Here is an 18,734-nt window from a genome sequence, read left to right on the forward strand (position 1 = left end):
TGCTGTGTGAGGTGCATGGATTTGCAAGGGAAAGCAAAAGTAAGGCTACCTGTTAATCAGACTTATTGCCTTGTCTCAGATAATACCAGCGAGCCGAACCACCTACAGTGAGGACAGGCAGAGACTTTGTTGTAAATAGATACCGTACCGTAGCAATTAGTGGAAAATATAATTGTAGTGTGGGCATGTGTGTGTATGTGAGTGTGCTAAATGGGTCATCCTGAAATAAATTTGATCAATAAAACAGACAGTGTCTTATTTGTAATGACATTTAACTACAACAGAAACTGCTTAAGTCCGTTTGAAATCTAGCTTTAGACTTTCTCATTTGTATATAATCAATGCCTCCAAAGTGTAAAAGATTAAAATAATGTCCAGTCTACAAAGAGCATTATTTCAAGTGAAATTCCTGGAACAATGGTGAAATGTCATTACTGTAACAAAAACAGAAATAAAATGCATTACATAGGTAGTTGTTTCTAAAAATGTGTGTGTGCACGTGCGCATGCACACGCAGTACCCAAAATAAATAAAAATAAATAAATAAATAAATAAATAATAAAAATGAATTTCCAGAAGGAAGAAATAATTCCAAGATGTTCACATGACTTGCAATGAACACTTGAGGTTAATGAACTTTAAGCTTCTCTTTCAAAGGTAAATGGTATCTAATAAAGCAGGGTGCCAGGCCCTGAAAATGGTTCCTCAATATCTCAGTAAATCTAATGATAAACAAACCTCGGATTCTTAGGTGCCTAAAATAGGGTCTCAAATATGAAAAAATAGGTTCTAAAATATATTTCAGGCAGCTTAAATTTTAGGTCTTATGATGACAATGGGATAGGAAAAGGTTAAGAGTGGGAAGGAAGCAGCCGTTGCCTTAATTAAGGTACAGCCCCAGCATTTGCCTGGTGTGAAAATGGGACACCACGGTAAACCATCTTCAGGGCTGCCAACAGTGGGTTTCAAACCCACTATCTCCTGTAACCACTGTTTAATTAAAAAGACAACATAGAAGTTGACACTTTTGGCATAATTCACACACTGAAGGAAGAGAGAACTGAAAAAGCTCTCACGAAATGAAAAAGAGTTTTGTTTCCAGCAAGTCATTGGACACTGTCTCCTGCTTCGTTACACAGAGACTACGAGCATGTTTGCTATGGGAAGTTCTTAAGGACTTTGTAGAAGTGTGGTTTACAGCTTCTTGATTTTAAGATTTTCTTTAAAATGTATCTGTAGAATATACTCTTCATGATACTGGAAATGAGTCTACAAAAAATTTACTTTCTCAGAATATTTTTAAAAATCAAGGTCTACTGAAAAAAACTATTGTTTAAGACTCTCTTTTCTTTCTTCCAGGAAAATACAGGAAAATTTGTGGACTAAATTAAGAAAATTCATGCCACATATTTGCTTATTACATATTGTCCATAAAGTAGGGCAGGCCATTGTTAGCACGACGTTGGGTCAAAATTTCACATCCCTCATTTGTAACGAGCAGGGTTTGTTCAAACTGGGCTGACAACAAACCATCCATTGTTACAGCAGTCCACTTATCTGGCCACATCTCATCTCGCCAAGTACCTACAAAAAGAATAGTAGTAAGAAATCACAATACACACAACAAAATATTTTTTACCTCCAATTCATTAGAAGTATGCATATTCACAACAAAATATTTTTTACCTCCAATTCATTAGAAGTATGCATATTCACAACACTTGACAAAATTAATGTTGAGCCCAGTTATGACAACTCACATCAACCCTTAATTGACTAGCAGATAACACTGTGACCTTTCCCCAATTTCATAGGTACGATTCCAAATCATACAAGAGACATGAATTGATCTCAAAATCCTAATCAAGATAGAGAAAAACAGGAAGTGATCACCCTACATCACAAACTTCTGCTCAATAAGCCTCCTGAAGAGAAGACCAACCCTTAGGCTAAATACTGTGAACAATAAATACTGGTAATCCTCACTTTTTCTATTTGGTCCTTACTATCAGACAAGGCACACTTTTCACCCTCCTCCAGTATAACCTGTAAGCTGGCACATTATAATTCAGAACCTTTGTCATAATGATGTACCTCACTTTAAGAAAAACGTATGAGAACTAAATTCCCAAGTCAGTTATAAATCATGAAGGATTTTGTACCACATGAAAATTTAAGAATATGTCTACACTCAGACTGACTGGTAAATAAAGGAAAAAAGTGAACCTTATAAACAATGGTTTTTAATTTAATTAAAAAATAACATCATTAATCATGTGGGTTCAGGTTAGCCATGATAAATGCATAACAATCTATATATATAATTCATCGATAAGAGTCCTGTTATTCCCATTGGATTCATCAACAACGGTTCTATTGAAACATTGGTATACGATTCACTGTCTGCATGGAATATATGAGAATCTGCTGACATCGCTAGTTTTCAGTGCTGCTCTAGAACTGTAGCTTAAGTACTGTTCTAGCATTTCCTGAACAGCATTTTGTCCAAATATGCCCATTACAAATAAAGAGGTTACAAGTATCAACACTGTCACAGATCTACCACACACAACTGCAAAAGAGATGGTGAAACACTACAATAAACCAAACAAACCAAATGAAACCAAACCAAACCCTGTGGCACTACAGCCCTGATGACCATGGCACACCAAGTCACCACTGCCCAGCTCAAAGGCTGGCAGATTATGAGGTTGTGTGGTGAGATGAAACCTCTCAGACATTATTCTTGATTTGCCAGACCGGAGACACTATCTCACTATGGACAGCTCCTCAATTATTCTCATATAGGCTGAGTGGACCTCGAACCAGCCCTCGGATCCGTGTGAAAGTCCATAGCCTGGCACTGAATCCAGGGCCTATGGGTAAACAGCAGGCTCATTAAATCACAGATGCCAACCTTCAAAGGTGCTGGTCTGCTGCAGATAAATGAAGGTTATGATTTTTTTTAAAGGCGAGTTGGCTGTGTGGTTAGGGGCACATAGCTGTGAACTTGCATCTGGGAGATAGTGGGTTCGAACCCCACTGTCGGCAGCCCTGAAGATGGTTTTCCATTTTCACAAAACGCAAATGCTGGGGCTGTACCTTAATTAAAGCCACGCTCGCTTCCTTCCCACTCCTAGGCCTTTCTTATACCATCGTCGCCATAAGACCTATCAGTGTCGGTGCGACGTAAAGCCAATTTAAAAAAAAGAAAACAGGAAGAAAAGTGTGTAATAACATTCAGCCTGTATAACACAATTATTGTCACTTTCTGTATTAAGAGAGCCTCCGTGGCTCAGGCGGCGGCAGCACACCGGCCTCTCATCACTGGGTTCTGTGGTTCAAATCCCAGTCACACTATGAGAGATTTGTGCTGCACAAAGCAGAGGTGGGACAGGTTTACTCCAGGTACTCCGGTTTTCCGTGTCATCTTTCAATCCAGCATCACACTCCAATATAATTTCGTCTGTCAGTCATAAATCATTGAGAGTGCGGCAGCCGGCACAATCCCTATTCTAGCCGCTAGATAGGGGCTTCATTCATTCCATTCCTGACCTGGTCGAATGACTGTAAACAGGCTGTTGATTTTAATTTTCTGTATTAAGAAAGATGAGCATCTTGCAACCACATCTTTCTTGTTTTTACATTTCACTTGGCGTGGACAGTCATTCTTCCCCTGAGAACCATACGCCCATGGTGCAGTGAGGAGGCTTGTACATCCCAATGAAGCCGATAGTCAAGCCGTAGGTGCAACCATATCGGATGGGTATCTATTGAGAAAAACGAGCGGTTCATCCACAGGGAGGTAGCAGCCTTTTGGAAGTTTGCTGATATGGCCTTGATCTTAGTAATATTGATACTGCTACACAGCTGAAAACAATGGGAAACTACAGCTGTAACTAATTCCACAGGACATATAGCTCTCTCTGTATGAATGATATACTAATGATGGTTTCCTCTCGGGTAAAATATTCCGGAGGTAACATAGCCCCAGTCAGAGAGACTTCATTACAAGTAGGCAGAGATTCAGAAACCAGGTGCTGGATTGCAAGGCTTTCCCAGGAGCAGATGTGGACTCTGACCACAACTTGTAGGTCACGAAATACTATCTGAAGTTTAGGAAAGGAAGGAATGCAAGGAGATGGGATCTAGACATGCTGAAAGAATAGTGTGTGAGGGATTGTTTCAAAGAACATGTTGCACATTGACTAAATTAAAAGGCTTAAGGAAACAACAATAGTGGAAGAACAGAGAGTCATGATGAATGAGGTCTGTATTGCTGCTGAAGAAAGGTTAGGAAGAAAACTCAACTAAAACTCAATGGATAACTCAGGAGATACTAGAACTGACTGAAGAATGAAGAAAATACGAGGGCAGATCAGAAAATAAGTTGCACTTCCCAGTTATGGCCATTTATTACACCACCTATACAACAGCAACACGACTATAACAACATACACTGTAACGTCACTTTTCCACATATTTTCCAAGAGACTCCAAACATTTCTGCGAACGCACAACCAACTTGTCGATGCCAGATGCATAGAAATTTCCTCCAGCGTTCTGCAACCACTTGGAGACAGCGGCCTTCACCTCCTCCAATATAATGGTCCGTTATATTGGTATTATAAATTTACTCATTCAGGACAAATATTTTAGGTTCCCTATGGGAATCAACATCTACATCATCTTCACCTCCTCATCGGTCTGGAAACTTCGACCACCGAGCTCCATTTTGAGCTTACCGAACAGATGAAAGTCACATGGCGCTAGGTCGGGACTGTAGGGTGGATGTTGCCAGACCTCCCACTTGAAACGCTGCAGCAGTTCTCTCGCTTGGCGGACCTTGTGAGGTGATGTGTTATTGTGCAACAAAATCATACCGGCGCTCAATTTCCCCTGGTGCTTCGGCATGAACTCCACGTGCAGCAAACCCTCCATGTCAAAGAACACTGTCGCCATAACCTTACTGGCTGAAGGTTGAACCTTGGCCTTTTTTCGTTGTGGTGATGAGGGGTGCACCCATTCCATTGATCTTCGCTTCGTTTCGGGGGTGAAGTGGTGGACCCACGTTTCGTCGCGTGTGACGATTCGCTGCAGAAACCCATTGCCGACTGCGGCATAGCATTTCAAAAATGTCAGGGAGGATTGGAAACATTGTCCCTTGTGCTCTTCGGTGAGAAGACGTGGGACCCATCTTTGACACAGCTTATGAGACACCATAGCGACCTGCCTAACAGACGTGTGGGCAGTGTCTGTCCCATTCTCCGCTGTGCCCACGTTTGCGACACACAGCGCGCTGCTGCGGCGCGTTAGTGCAACTAACCTTTTGATCCACCTACGTACAAGAATGCAGAAAATCAGGAGGGCAGGAAAGAATACAGATGATTTAAGAATGGAGTAGTGTGACAGTTATGACCTTCGGCATTTGTCAATGTTTCATTTGTGACACAGGCAAAGTCAATACAGCGCGTGTATGAACAGCAGCGGGCAAGAGACTGTAGGTTTTATTCTGTGTAATTTCTTTTGTAACCTATTTAAGAAGATACAGCTGGCTGTAGCCACAGCACAAGAAAATTATCAATACTTATTGACATTGGAAACATGAGAACTAACGGTGTATAAGGAATACGAAACCTTCCGCATACTGAGAACTGTGAACATCAGCGCTTGCTACCACCGAGTTATTACAAGCACAACAAATTTATAGGAGTGTTGAATTAATTATGTAAATGAATAAATGGTGTGAGATTTGAGTAACAGTCAACTGTATAAATTTGTCTGGGTAATTATCTATATATATAAAATAACATGTCCTGACTGACTGACTGACTGATTCATCATCGCCGAGCCAAAACTACTGAACATAAAGTAACAAAATTTTGAGGATATATTGATATTACATCATAGGTTCTCACTAAGGGAGGCTTTTTGGATATTCCATCACTAAGGGGGTGAAAAGGGGAGGGGGGGGGGTGAATTTTTAAAATGAGTGTACCTAAATCTCAAAAACTTAACAGTTTAAAGATGTGAAAACTGGTATCTGGAATCTCCTTTAAAATTAAGGAAACAAGTATTTTTTTGTTTTTGGAAAATCCTTTTAAGGGGTGTGAAAAAAGGTGAAAAATTGGTTGAGCACCTTTTATATGAGGATACTTATATCTCAAAAACTGAAGATGTTACAGTCTTAAAAATTGGTATTTGAAATCATCTTTAAAAATAAAGAAATATATATATTTTGTTTTTGGAAAATCTTCTTAAGAGGGGGTAAACAGGAGTCACAAATGGGTTGAATTTTGAAAATGAGTATATCTATGATATATCTCAAAAACGTAACATGTTACAGATGTGAAAATTGGTATTTGGAATCTCTTCTAAAAGTAACATGATGAGTATTTTTTGTTTTTGGAAAAACACGGGGGGGGGGGTTAAAATGACTGAAAAAGGGTTGAATTATTTTTATTAAGATACTGGTAACTCCAAAACTGAAGATATTACAGACGTAAAAATCGGTATTGGGAATCTCCTTTAAAAATAAAGGAACACACATTTCTGTTTTCGGAAAAAAACACTAAAGGGGGGTTAAAATGACTGAAAAGGTGGTTAAATTATTTTTATTAGGATACTGGTATCTCCAAAACTGAAGAAATTACAGACGTAAAAATTGGTATTTGGAATCCCCTTTAAAAATAAAGAAACACGTATTCTTTTGTTTCCCGAAAATTCACTTAAGTGGTTGGGGTGGGTGAAAAGAACTGAAGAAAGTGTTGAATTTTTTTTATGAGGATACTTACATAATCAAATACTGAAGATGTTACAGAAGTGAAAAATTGGTATTTGGATCTCCTGTAAGTAAAGCAACACACATAATTTGTCCTCTGAAAATCCACTTAAGGGGAAGTGTTAAAGGGGGTGAATTTTTAAAACGAGCATACCTACAGTATATTTAAAAAAACTTACCACATATTACAGACATGAAAATTGGTATTTTCAATCTCTTTTAAGAATAAAGTTTTTTTTTTTTTTTTTTTTTTTTTTTTTTGCAAGTTGCTTTACGTCGCACCAACACAGATATGTCTTATGGCGACGATGGGACAGGAAGGGGTTAGGAGTGGGAGGGAAGCGGCCGTGGCCTTAAGGTACAGCCCCAGCATTTGCCTGGTGTGAAAATGGGAAACCACGGAAAACCATTTTCAGGGCTGCCGACAGTGGGATCCGAACCTAAGAATAAAGTATTGTGTATATTTTGTTTTTTTGTTTTTTAAACTTAAGAATTATTTTTATTAGGATGGTGGTATCTCCAAAACTGAAGATATTACAGATGTGAAAAATGGTTTTTGGAATCTCCTTTAAAAATAAACGTGTATTTTTTGTTTTCAGGGAAAACATTTAAGGAGGGTTAATGTGACTGAAAAAGGGGGTTGAATTATTTTTATTATGATACTGGTATCTCCAAAACTGAAATATTACAGATGTGAAAATTGGTATTTGGAATCTCCTCTTAAAATAAAAAACACATACTTTTGTTTTCGGAAAATTCACTTAATGGCAAGTGTTAAAGGGGGTGAATTTTTAAAATGAGCATATCTACAGTTTATCAAGAAAACTTACCACATATTACAGATATGAAAATTGGCATTTTTAATCTCTTTTAAAAATAAAGTAACACGTATTTTTTGCTTCGGAAAAACCACTTAAGGGGTGGGGGTTGTAAAAAGGACTGTAAAACGGGACGGTTTCTTTTTATAAGGATACTTGTATCTCAATTACTGAAGATGACACAGGCATGAAAATTTGTACTTGGAATCTCCTTTTAAAAAAGAAACATGTATTCTTTTGTTTCAGGAAAATCCAATTAAGGGGGGAGATAAATTAATTGAAAACTGAGTTGAATTCTTTATTTGTTGATACTTACATCTCAAAAACGAAAGATGTTATGGATGTGAAAATAGGTATTTGGAATCTCCTTTAAAATAAGGACACCTGTATTTTGTATTTTTGTGTACTGTACATTGTATACCCCCTTTAACACTTCCCATTAAGTGGATTTTCAGAAAAAAATTATGCGTGTTCCTTTACTTTTACAGGAGATCCAAATACCAATTTTCAAGTCAGTAACATCTTCTGTATTTGATATATAAGTACCCTCATAAAAATAATTCAACCCTTTCTTCAGTTCTTTTCACCCAATGCACCCCCTTACGTTGATTTTCCAAAGACAAAAGAATACATGTTTCTTTACTTTTAAAGAAGATTCCAAATACCGGTACAAATTTTCATGTCTGTGGTATCAACTTAAGGGGGCTTAAAGGACTTGAATTATTTTTATGAGGTTACAAATAATAAGAAGTGGACCTAAAACAATATGGGGGTTTTGTCTGGGGGTGAGGAATGACGACAAAAATATGCATTCATATGAAACCGTTTGAATTATGAAGTTAAAATTCCAAATGATATACTAGGTGTTAAGTAACAGAAGGTTTGAAACAAATTTAACCACTCAGAGTGTTAAATGGGGGTTAAGATCCAAAAACAAATATGTTCATTCCTTCCTCCAAAACGGTTTAACGTACGAAGACAAAATTCCAAGTCCAAATCCTAGGTTGAAATAGGAAATGGCTTTTTACATTCCAACCCTAAAGTGTTACACGAGGTTAGCTCGTAAACAAAATTATTCATCCCTCCAAAGCTGTTTGATGTATAAAGTTGTAATTTTACGAGAAGGGTGTTCTTTTATGTCCTTGGTGGAAAATATTGTATACTTCAAAATATTTCTCCCCTAAGGGGTTTCGATGGTGGTGGACCCACCGAAACCATTTCAGGCACTAACTTATATTTTTTTATGAAAGTTGGTCTTCTGTACTCTAGATGTCAATAAATATTTTAAAACATTCACCTCTTAAAAAAGTATTCATTCATCCATTACTGTTCGACGTACAAAATCAACATTTCACAGGTTGTCGCTTTTACATACCAGATTTTAAATAAGATAGGGTTTAAAACATTCAAATTCTTCTGTATGGAGTTCAAATGAGTGTTAGATCAGAAAATAAACCCAAAACGTTTGACGCACGAACTAAGCGCGTATTTTACAGGCTTAGCTGACAGTGGACTCTCCAAAATGTAAAACTTTGAATAATAATTTTCAGTTTACAGTCGTAGCGAAGCACGGGTATCTTGCTAGTCTGATATAAAGTCATGAAGAGCATATGTTAGGACATTAAATAGTTAAGAATTCAGTAGGTTACTTGATCAAGTTTATTCTACTCAAAGCAAGGAGAGCTTAGCTCGCTTCACAACCAAAGCTATTCACCCCACTTACGATCTACACCTGGCCCGGTTCACTTGGCGAGCAGCAAACTTACGAAACGCCACAGGTGTTGTCGTGTTCGCACTTGTCAAAGGAGATACTCTCCCTGCCTAGCGGCAAAGCAATACAAAGTGAAGACTACTGACAGGCGTCCATCGTGTTAAGCGTTCATAGTGCAATTGTACGTATCATTTCATGTTATTTCATCAGTCTTTCTCAAAAGACATTGTGGTAATCTTATGTATTACAAGTTACAGAGAATTTTACATCTGAGTACAAGAGTTCAAGGCCTGTACAACATGATCAACGAGGGACATTCTCACTTCAACGTGGAGACATTCAACAGTACCATGCAGTTCTAAATAATGGAACAGACGCTAGCAGTCTCATAATGTCAGGAAACCAGCCCTAAAGTCATCATGGACAGCAGTCCTGGGTGATTAATCCCGCTGCCCTTAAAACCAGCAACCACAGTTACGTCGACATGTAAAGGATATCTTTACCGTGTCTTTTCTTAATTTCTACATCACCGTTGAACTTAGAATATACCAGGTGTATGCAGAAGTTTTTGCCGGTTTTTGAGGTAAAGAAAACATGTAATTTTCAAGGGCAATTCATTTTCTGATGATTCAAAAGATTGGCCATCAGCTTCTACACACTTCACCCATCTTTCAGGTAAGTTATGAATACCATACCAGGAAAACTGCATGTCTTTGGCGGCAAACCATTCGTAGAGCCATTTTCCAACTTCCTTGAAATTGCTGGAGTGTTGGTCCGCGAGCGTGTGCCCCAATGATGCAAAGAGGTGATAGATGCCAGGTTGGGGGAGTACAGCGGGTATGGAAAAATGACCCTTCCAAGCGATTTCAAGGTGTCTTTCACTGGTTTTGCTGTGTGAGACGGCGCACTGTCGTGTAACAAAACCACTTTGCCATGTCTTCTGGCCCATTCCGGTCATCTTTCGATCAATTCGTGACTTGAATTAATCATTTGTTGGCGACAGCATTGTGCATTAACGGTTTCGCTGGGTTTCAAGAGTTCATAATACGCAATACCGCTAAGGTCCCACCAGACACAACAACAAATTTGTGTGTGTTAAATTAATTATGTAAACAAATAAATGGTGCGAAATTTCAGTAACAGTCAATTATATAAATTTGTTTTGGTAACTATCTGATATAAATTAAAGTCATAAAGAGCACATGTTAGGAAATTAACGGTTTTGTCACCCGTCACAATTTGGTACAGAAATTATTTTCTTTCGTGGCAGTGAAGCAGCATTTCACAAGCGACTTTGCGATTTTCCATTTGCCGTTCCTTCAAATCATGTGGGACCCATTTACCGAGTTTGCTGATCATCCCCATTGCTCATAAACATCTGCTGAGTGTTTCTTGTGACACATTCAATGCTTGTGCTAATTGCTGTTGAGTTTGAGTAGGGTCATCATCCAGAGCGTGCACCGTCTTTCACATCGAAATCACAACGTTTAAATTGTCGAAACCATGTCTCACAGGTTCTAATCGATGTTTCTACCAGCAAACGATGACACTGAACAGTCTTTTTCTTTTGATTAAATAAGAAAAGCAATGCAAGCCACAAATGTTCTTCTCCAGGCACAAACGTCAACATAATCACTGAACGATACAACACAAACGCTAGTGTTTGGCAGACTCAACTTGTGTGTGATGGTAGGTTAATGTCAGATGAACAAACTGACATACATGTCAAATTCATATGCTACGTACTGTTCGCTGGCGCAATCTCTTAGTGAAACCAGGAAAGACTTATGTATACACCTGGTATGCTAGAGTTATATTTTGCGACATGGGTGTCGAAACTTCCAGATCACCGACTGTGCAGTGATAATAAGGGCTTACCATCGTATATGAATCCAATTCTTATTTTAGCCATCTGCAGAGATTAAGATGATACTAATTATCCATTTGATAGTTAAAATATTCAGGTACATTTCACCTTAATACTTTTTCTTCATAACTGAATTTCTCATATATTTTACCAAAAGTGTTTGCCATTTTTTCTGAAGGTTCATCTAATAAGTAAATGCTGCACTTGTGATATGAACAGATTTCTTCTAATAACATTTCAATAAGTACGGCAGGATATCATTTTGAAGTTCAAATCTGCATGTAATTTAAAGCATTTATTATTATTATTTATTATTATTTATTTTCCTTAAATTGTACTGGTCATTAGCAAGATACCCCTGCTTCGCTACAGCTTTAAAATGAAAGTTATTATTCAAAGTTTTACATTTCGGGGAGTCCACTGTCAGCTGAGCCTGTAAAATACATCTTCAGTTCAAACGGTTTTGAGGCATGATTATTTATTTTATAATCAGCCACTCACTTGAACCCCGCATGGAAGAATTTGAATCTTTTAAACCATATCCAATAACATCTAGGACATAAAAGCGACCGACCTGCGAAATTTTGATTTTGTACGCCGAACAGTAATGGAGGAATGAGTACCTTTTTTTTTTTTTTTAAGGGGCGAATGTTTTGAAATACGTATTAACACCCAGGATATAGAAGACCACCCTTCATAAAACAAGTTATGTTCGTGCGTGAAACGGTTTTGGAAGAATGGATATTGTGTTTTTGAGAGTCAACTACCATCTAAACCTCTTAGGGGAGAAATGTTTTGAAGTATACGGTATTTTACGCCTAGGACATAACAGAAGACACTTCTCGTAAAATTACAACTTTGTACGCCAAACGGTTTTGGAGAGATGAATAATTTAGTTAACGAGCTAACCTCATTTAACACTTTAGCGGTGGAATGTTTAAAAATATTTCCTATTTCACACCTAGGATTTAAAATATACACCGCTATTTGGAATTTTTTCCTTGTACGTTAAACCGTTTTGGAGGAAGGAATATGTTTGTTTTCGGATCTTAACCCCCATTTAACTATCTGAGGGATTAAATTTGTTTCAAATCTTCTGTTATTTAACAACATTTCAAAACATTTGACATTTCAACCTTGAAATTCAAACTGTATAATAGAAGTGTATATTTTTGTCATAATTCCTCATCCCTCAGGCAAAACCCCTGCAGGGTGTATTGTTTTAAGTCCACTTCTTATCTATATCCTCATAAAAAGAATTAAACTCCTTTTACACCCCCTTAAGTTGATTATTTTCAAAGGATATTCTAAATACCAATTTTCACGTCCGTAACATCCTTCGTTTTTGTAATGTAAGTATCCTCATACAAAGAATTAAACTCACTTTTCAATTCATTTACCCGCCCTTACTTGGATTTTCCGAAAAGAAAGAAAATGCATGATTCTTTTTAAAGAAGATTCCGAATACAAATTTTCATGTCTGCAACATTTTCAGTTTTTGAGATATAAGTATACTCATAAAAATAATTTAACCCCTTTTCAGTTTTTTTTACACCTCCTTTAAGTGGATTTTACAAAAACAAAAACAAAATGTGTTTCTTTATTTTTAAAGAAAATTCCAAATAGAAATTTGAACATCTGCAATATCTTCAATATCTGGTATCTTGGGATACCAGCATCCTAATAAAAAAGAATTCAACCCCTCTTTTAGTCCTTTTTACCCTCCCTCCACCACCAAGTGATTTTTTCGAAAACAAGAAAGTATGTATCTTAGAAGTGAAGCTTCCACGGTGTGTCGGATTACTCAGTTCTTTTTCCGGATTGAACCGTGGTGTTGTTTTCTGTACATTACGTACAGTTTGCCGGAGTTTCGATACATCGCTGTATTCTCCCATGGAAGATTGATTACCTCAGAGAGAGAAGGGGTGTTTCAGTCGACTTGACAAAGAATACTGCGATTTATTCGAAACACCGGCAAACTGTACGTTACGTACAAAAAACAACAACATGGTTCAACCCGAAAAAAAAAAAAACTAACTGAAAAAGTATGTTACTTTATTTTTAAAAGATTAAAAATACCCATTTTTATATCTGTAACATGTTCCCCTTTTGAGATACATTCATTTTAAAAATTCGCCTCTGTTTTCATCCCCTTAGCGATGGAATATCCATAAATCCTCCCTTAGTGAGCACCTGTATTATAGTATGAATGTATCCCCAAAAGTTCATTTCTTTATGTCCAGTCGTTTTAGCTCAGTGATGATGAATCAGTCAGTCAGTCAGTCAGTCAGTCAGGACAAATTATTTGATATATATAGACTAGCATGGTACCTGTACTTTGCCACGGCTTTAAAATGAAAGTTATTATTCAAAGTTTTACATTTTGGAGAGTCCACTGTCAGCTGAGCCTGTAAAATATGTCCTCAGTTCGTATGTCAAACGGTTTTGAGGGAATGATTATTTATTTTATAATCTATCACTCACTTGAACCCCATACGGAAGAATTCGAATGTTTTAAACCATATCTTATTTAACATCTAGGACTAAAAGCGACCAACCTGTGAAATTTTGATTTTGTACGTCGAAGAGTAGTGGAGGAATGATTACTTCTTTTAAGGGGTGAATGTTCTGGAATATTTATTAGTATCTAGGATATAGAAGATCAACCTTCATAAAAAAAGTTATGTTCGTACCTGAAGCGGTTTCGGAAGAATGGATAGGCGTGTTGTGTTTTTGAGAGTCAACTAACATCTAAAACCCTTAGGGGAGAAATATATTGAAGAATACAGTATTTTAAACCTAGGACATAAAAGAAGACCCTTCTCATAAAATTACAACTTTGTACACCAAACGGTTATGGAGGGATGAACAATTTAGTTTACGGAGTTAACCTCATTTAACACTTTAGCGGTGGAAAGTTAAAAAATATTTCCTATTTCACACCTGGGATTTAAAATATATACCGCTATTTGGAATTTTGTCTTCGTACCTTAAATCATTTCGGAGGAAGGAATATATTTGTTTTCGGATCTTAACCCCCATTTAACTCTCTGAGGGCCGGTTTCATCAACGTGGGTTAAACCTTAACCCCGAGTTACACAGTTTTAACTCTGAGTTTGACTGTTCATTCCGTTTCATCAAAGAGGGTTATTTTTAACTCTAGGTTAAGACCGGAGTTAAGTTAACCCCTCCTTTCACCTGGGTTAAACTGTTTATTCGAGGTTAAAAGCAAAATGGCCACCGTAAATCATGCATTTGATGCAGAGTTGCTTTATTTAGATTTGTTAAACGGTGTTCCTAACAAAAATAGGCCTATAATAAGAAGGAAAGACTTTGAAAATCTATCTGAGGGACAATTTCTGAAGATATAGACTTCAAAAGCCGTCGTCAGTAAATTCGTCGATGATGTTTGCGAGAGGTTAGAATACACAGCTGATAGAAACAAACTTGGGCTTGCGAACTAAACTAGAAACTACATTGACCGTAATAGTAGCAACAGCGGTATTACACAATATTGCTGTGGAGAACCGAGATGAACTTCCTCCACAGGACTTGACTCTGCATCAGTATCTCACAGGAAGGAGAAGGAATAGGAATGTTGGAATTGAGAATGGCATCATTCTTCACATTGATAACGACAGCACTACAGTGGCATATAGGAATGCAAGTGCACAACACCACTTCAATAGTACAACACGTATGAACATTATACTGTGTATTACGTAGTGGTTATACAGAAATGCACTTTGAAATTAAACTGTATATATTTTGCTTTCGTGTGTGTTATTGCTGTGAAGGTGTGCCAACTTTCAAAACACAACTCTTGGCACAGAGAAGCTAAAATTTTTAAGGAACTGTTTTAGTTGTTTCATAGATCGCACTGTAACGTGGGCAATATTATTAAATTCCCCTGTTATTCTTTCCCATGTATCCTCCTTTTCATTTAATTTTATACCGTCAATCTCCTTGCATTCTGTAAATCTTCGGTACTCGGTGGCTAATTCAATAAGTCATGAATTTTCTAAAGCAGAAAAATTCGTGCCACTATTTCTCTTCTGCACTTCTTCCATTTTTCGTTCAAGATCACGAAAGAGTAATATCTACCACGGACCTGAGGAAGAAAACGAAATACCGCGCAAGAAATGAACAAAAGAACCACGCAAGAAGTGTGTTCATGATTTCTGATTTTTATTCACTGCCTCCTTGATTATTAGGGCAGCTGTTTCCTGCGAGGTTTAACACGGTGTTAAACCTCGCCTCTGCCGAAATAGCTTGGTGAAACGCGTGACTTGTAAGAATGAGTTAAAATATTAACCCTAAGTTAACAAACCCAGGGTTAGAGTATATTTAACCCACGTTGATGAAACCGGGCCTGAGTGGTTAAATTTGTTTCAAACCTTCTGTTGTTAAACACCTAGGATATCATTTGACATTTTAACTTCGTAACTGAAACGGTTTCATATAAACATATATTTTTGTCATCATTCCTCATCCCCCAGTCAAAACCCCTTAGGGGTGTATTGTTTTAAGTCCTCTTCTTATTTGTATCCTCATAAAGAGAATTAAGCACCTTTTATAACCCCCCCCTTAAGTTGATTCCCTCCCCCCAACAAAAAATATGTGTTTCTTTATTTTTAAAGGAGATTCCAAACAACAATGTTCACGTCCGTAACATCCTTCGTTTTTCAGACATAAGAATCCTCATACAAAGAATTAAACTGATTTTTCAATTCATTTACACATCCTTAATTGGATTTTCCAAAAACAAAAGAATACACATTTCTTTATCCTTAAAGAAGATTCCAAATACAAATTTTCATGTTTGTAACATCTTCAGTTTTTGAGATATAAGTATCAGCATAAAAATAATTCATCCCCTTTTTCAGTCCTTTTTACACCCCCTTCCCCCATTGAAGTGTTTTTTTTTCTTCGAAAACAAAGAAATACATGTTACTTTTATTTCTAAAAGAGATTTAAAATACCAATTTTCATGTCTATAACATGGTAAGTTTTTAATGTATACTGCATAAATGCTCATTTTAAAAATTCACCCCCTTTAATACTTCTCCTTAAGAGGATTTTCAGAAAAATTATGCTTGTTCCTTTGGGTTTACAGGAGGTTCTGAATACCAGTTTTCACGTCTTTATCATGTCACGTTTTTGAGATGTACTCTAGATATACTCATTTTAAAAATTCACCCACTTTGTCACTCCTGTTCACCACCCCGTAAGTAGATTTTCCAAAAACAAAAAAATAAGTGTTTCTTTATTTTTAAAGGAGATTCCAAATGCCAATTATCATGACTGTAACATCTTCAGTTTTTGAGATATAAGTATCCACATAACAGGTAGTCAACCCCTTTTTCACCCCCTTAACAGGATTTTCCAAAAACAAAACAAATATGTGTTTCTTTATTTTTAAAGGAGATTCCAAATACCAATTATCACGTCTTTAAACTGTTCAGTTTTCGAGATATAGATACACTCATTTTAAATATTCACCCCCCCCCCCCACCTTTTCACCCCCTTAGAGATGGAATATACAAATCCCCTCCCTTAGTGAGCATCTACATTGTAATATGAATGTATCCCCAAAATTTCATTTCTTCATGTCCAGTAGTTTTGGCTCGGCGATGATGAATCAGTCAGTCAGTCAGTCAGTCAGGACAAGTTATTTTATATGTATAGATTATGCATCTTATTTGACGGATGTTTGTAATTATGATATTCATTCTCTCATGCATGTGGACATGCACCGAGACATTTTCATTGGGGAATAATCATGCTAATTGTGTATTTGGGATGAGTCTTCAAAAGGTTGAATACCCTAGCACATGCCGTATAGTATTACACGGTGTTGTCATGAGATATATCCTTGTTGATGGATATTTTCGTGGACCCTTCATAAGTAATAACTGACCACGCTACGCAAGTTGACAGCTTCTTACGAGAAATATGAGAGATTTTACTAATCTTCTGTTAAACTATGATATTCGATGGACATAATTAGTGTATATCAGAATGCAATGTTAATGTTCTTCATACATTAATTTTCTTAATTGGATTTGGTTCAATGAGAATGAACGTGGTTCCTTATTAACCCTTTCAACTCGACTCATGTACAGCTGTCACTTAGCGTTACGTTTTGCCGCTCATTGCTAGGTTATTTTGCCAGGGCTTTTGTACTTCATTTGATACGTGCTGGTCCCTTCCAGAAACCGAAAGAAATCAAATAGGAGTGTTTTAAATTCCCTTTGCTCTGCAAAACTGCTCCGTTTCCCTTACAATGGAAAGCAGTAGAGGTGAAGCAACATGGCAGCACACAGTCTGACTGAAACTGAGAATCTTGCGTCTGCTTCAGCTGATTTTAATGATAGTGGCCATGAAAGTGATGAAAATTTTGAACCTGGCGATGAAAATGATATATCCATGAGTGATTCAAATGACAATACTGATATCAGCATCGCAAGAAATCATGGAGGAGGCAATAATATTATGAATCATCGCAGTCCCAGTCATACAGTGCTGACATACCTTGGAGAACGGGTGATGCAAATTTCCTTACAAGTTAGTCAGTGGATTCGTAAGTTGTGGTAATAAACCTAAAATAGAATTAGAGTACTGGCAGCTATTTTTTACTGATCAGTTGCTAACCTCTATTGTCCATGAGAAAAACAAATTTGCCAAAATGAAAACACAGTACAGCAAAATACTCCACTTCAGAAGAGATCAATCCAGTTTTCTTGGAAAGCTGTGACTTTAGAAGAGATGAAGGCATTTATTGGTGTAATTATCAACCTGGGGATGAACAGTAAGGCAGAAATGCAGGATTATTTTAGTGAAGACTGGTCGGATAAGCAGGTGCTCTACAAAGATTTCTACAGATATTCTAGAATCTCCATCTTTCTTCCCCTGATGCTGATAAGGCAGGCACACAATCTAGAGGTTCGAAGGTCAGAAATATAGTGCCGTACCTGGACATGAAATTCAGGGAACACTTCATTCCAGGAAAGAATCTGAGTGTTGATGAAAGCACTGTAGGCTTCAAGGGACATGTCATGTTGAGGTGTTACAATAAGCAGAAACCAATTAAGTACTGTCAGACTCGAGTACTGAATACGTATGTGCGATTGAACCATATTCCACACATCACCTATTAAGCCCAATTTACTCTTCACTTGCAGGATAGTTGTGCATTTGGTTACAAAAGTTTCGCAGACCACCAACGAAACTGGGTTTCGTGTCTTTACGGACCAGTTCTATATTAGTTACAACCTTGCAGTTGAGCTACTGAAACTAAGGGTCCATATTATGAGCACTGTAATGGTAAATAGGAGAGATCTGCCATTACAAGTGAGAAAAGCCGCAACAAAGAGAATGAAACAACATGACATTATTGCACTCCGAAAAGATAACACTTCATGCATTGTATGGAAGGACAAGCAGATTACTGCTATGCTGTCCACTTTTTATGACAATTTCACACAGCCTGTGCAAAGAATAAGACGTCAAGGTGCTGAGGAAATTGTAGAGAAACCTACTGCCGAATGTACTTAT

The 18,734-nt window shown here is 37.3% G+C and overlaps 1 protein-coding gene across 1 annotated transcript in view; it reads right to left on the reverse strand.

Annotated features, from left to right (window-relative positions):
* Window positions 1-1,332: 1,332 nt before the first annotated feature.
* Window positions 1,333-18,734, reverse strand: part of LOC136863220 (methionine aminopeptidase 1) — a 405,036-nt gene continuing 387,634 nt past the window's right edge. Inside the window, exon 9 of the mRNA XM_067139589.2 lies at window positions 1,333-1,584. Coding sequence (XP_066995690.1) covers window positions 1,418-1,584 — 167 coding nt within the window. The 3' untranslated portion in view covers window positions 1,333-1,417. The remainder of the gene's footprint in view (window positions 1,585-18,734) is intronic.

The sequence above is a fragment of the Anabrus simplex genome, chromosome 2 (assembly GCF_040414725.1).
Source record: "Anabrus simplex isolate iqAnaSimp1 chromosome 2, ASM4041472v1, whole genome shotgun sequence".
Taxonomy (NCBI): Eukaryota; Metazoa; Arthropoda; class Insecta; order Orthoptera; family Tettigoniidae; genus Anabrus; species Anabrus simplex.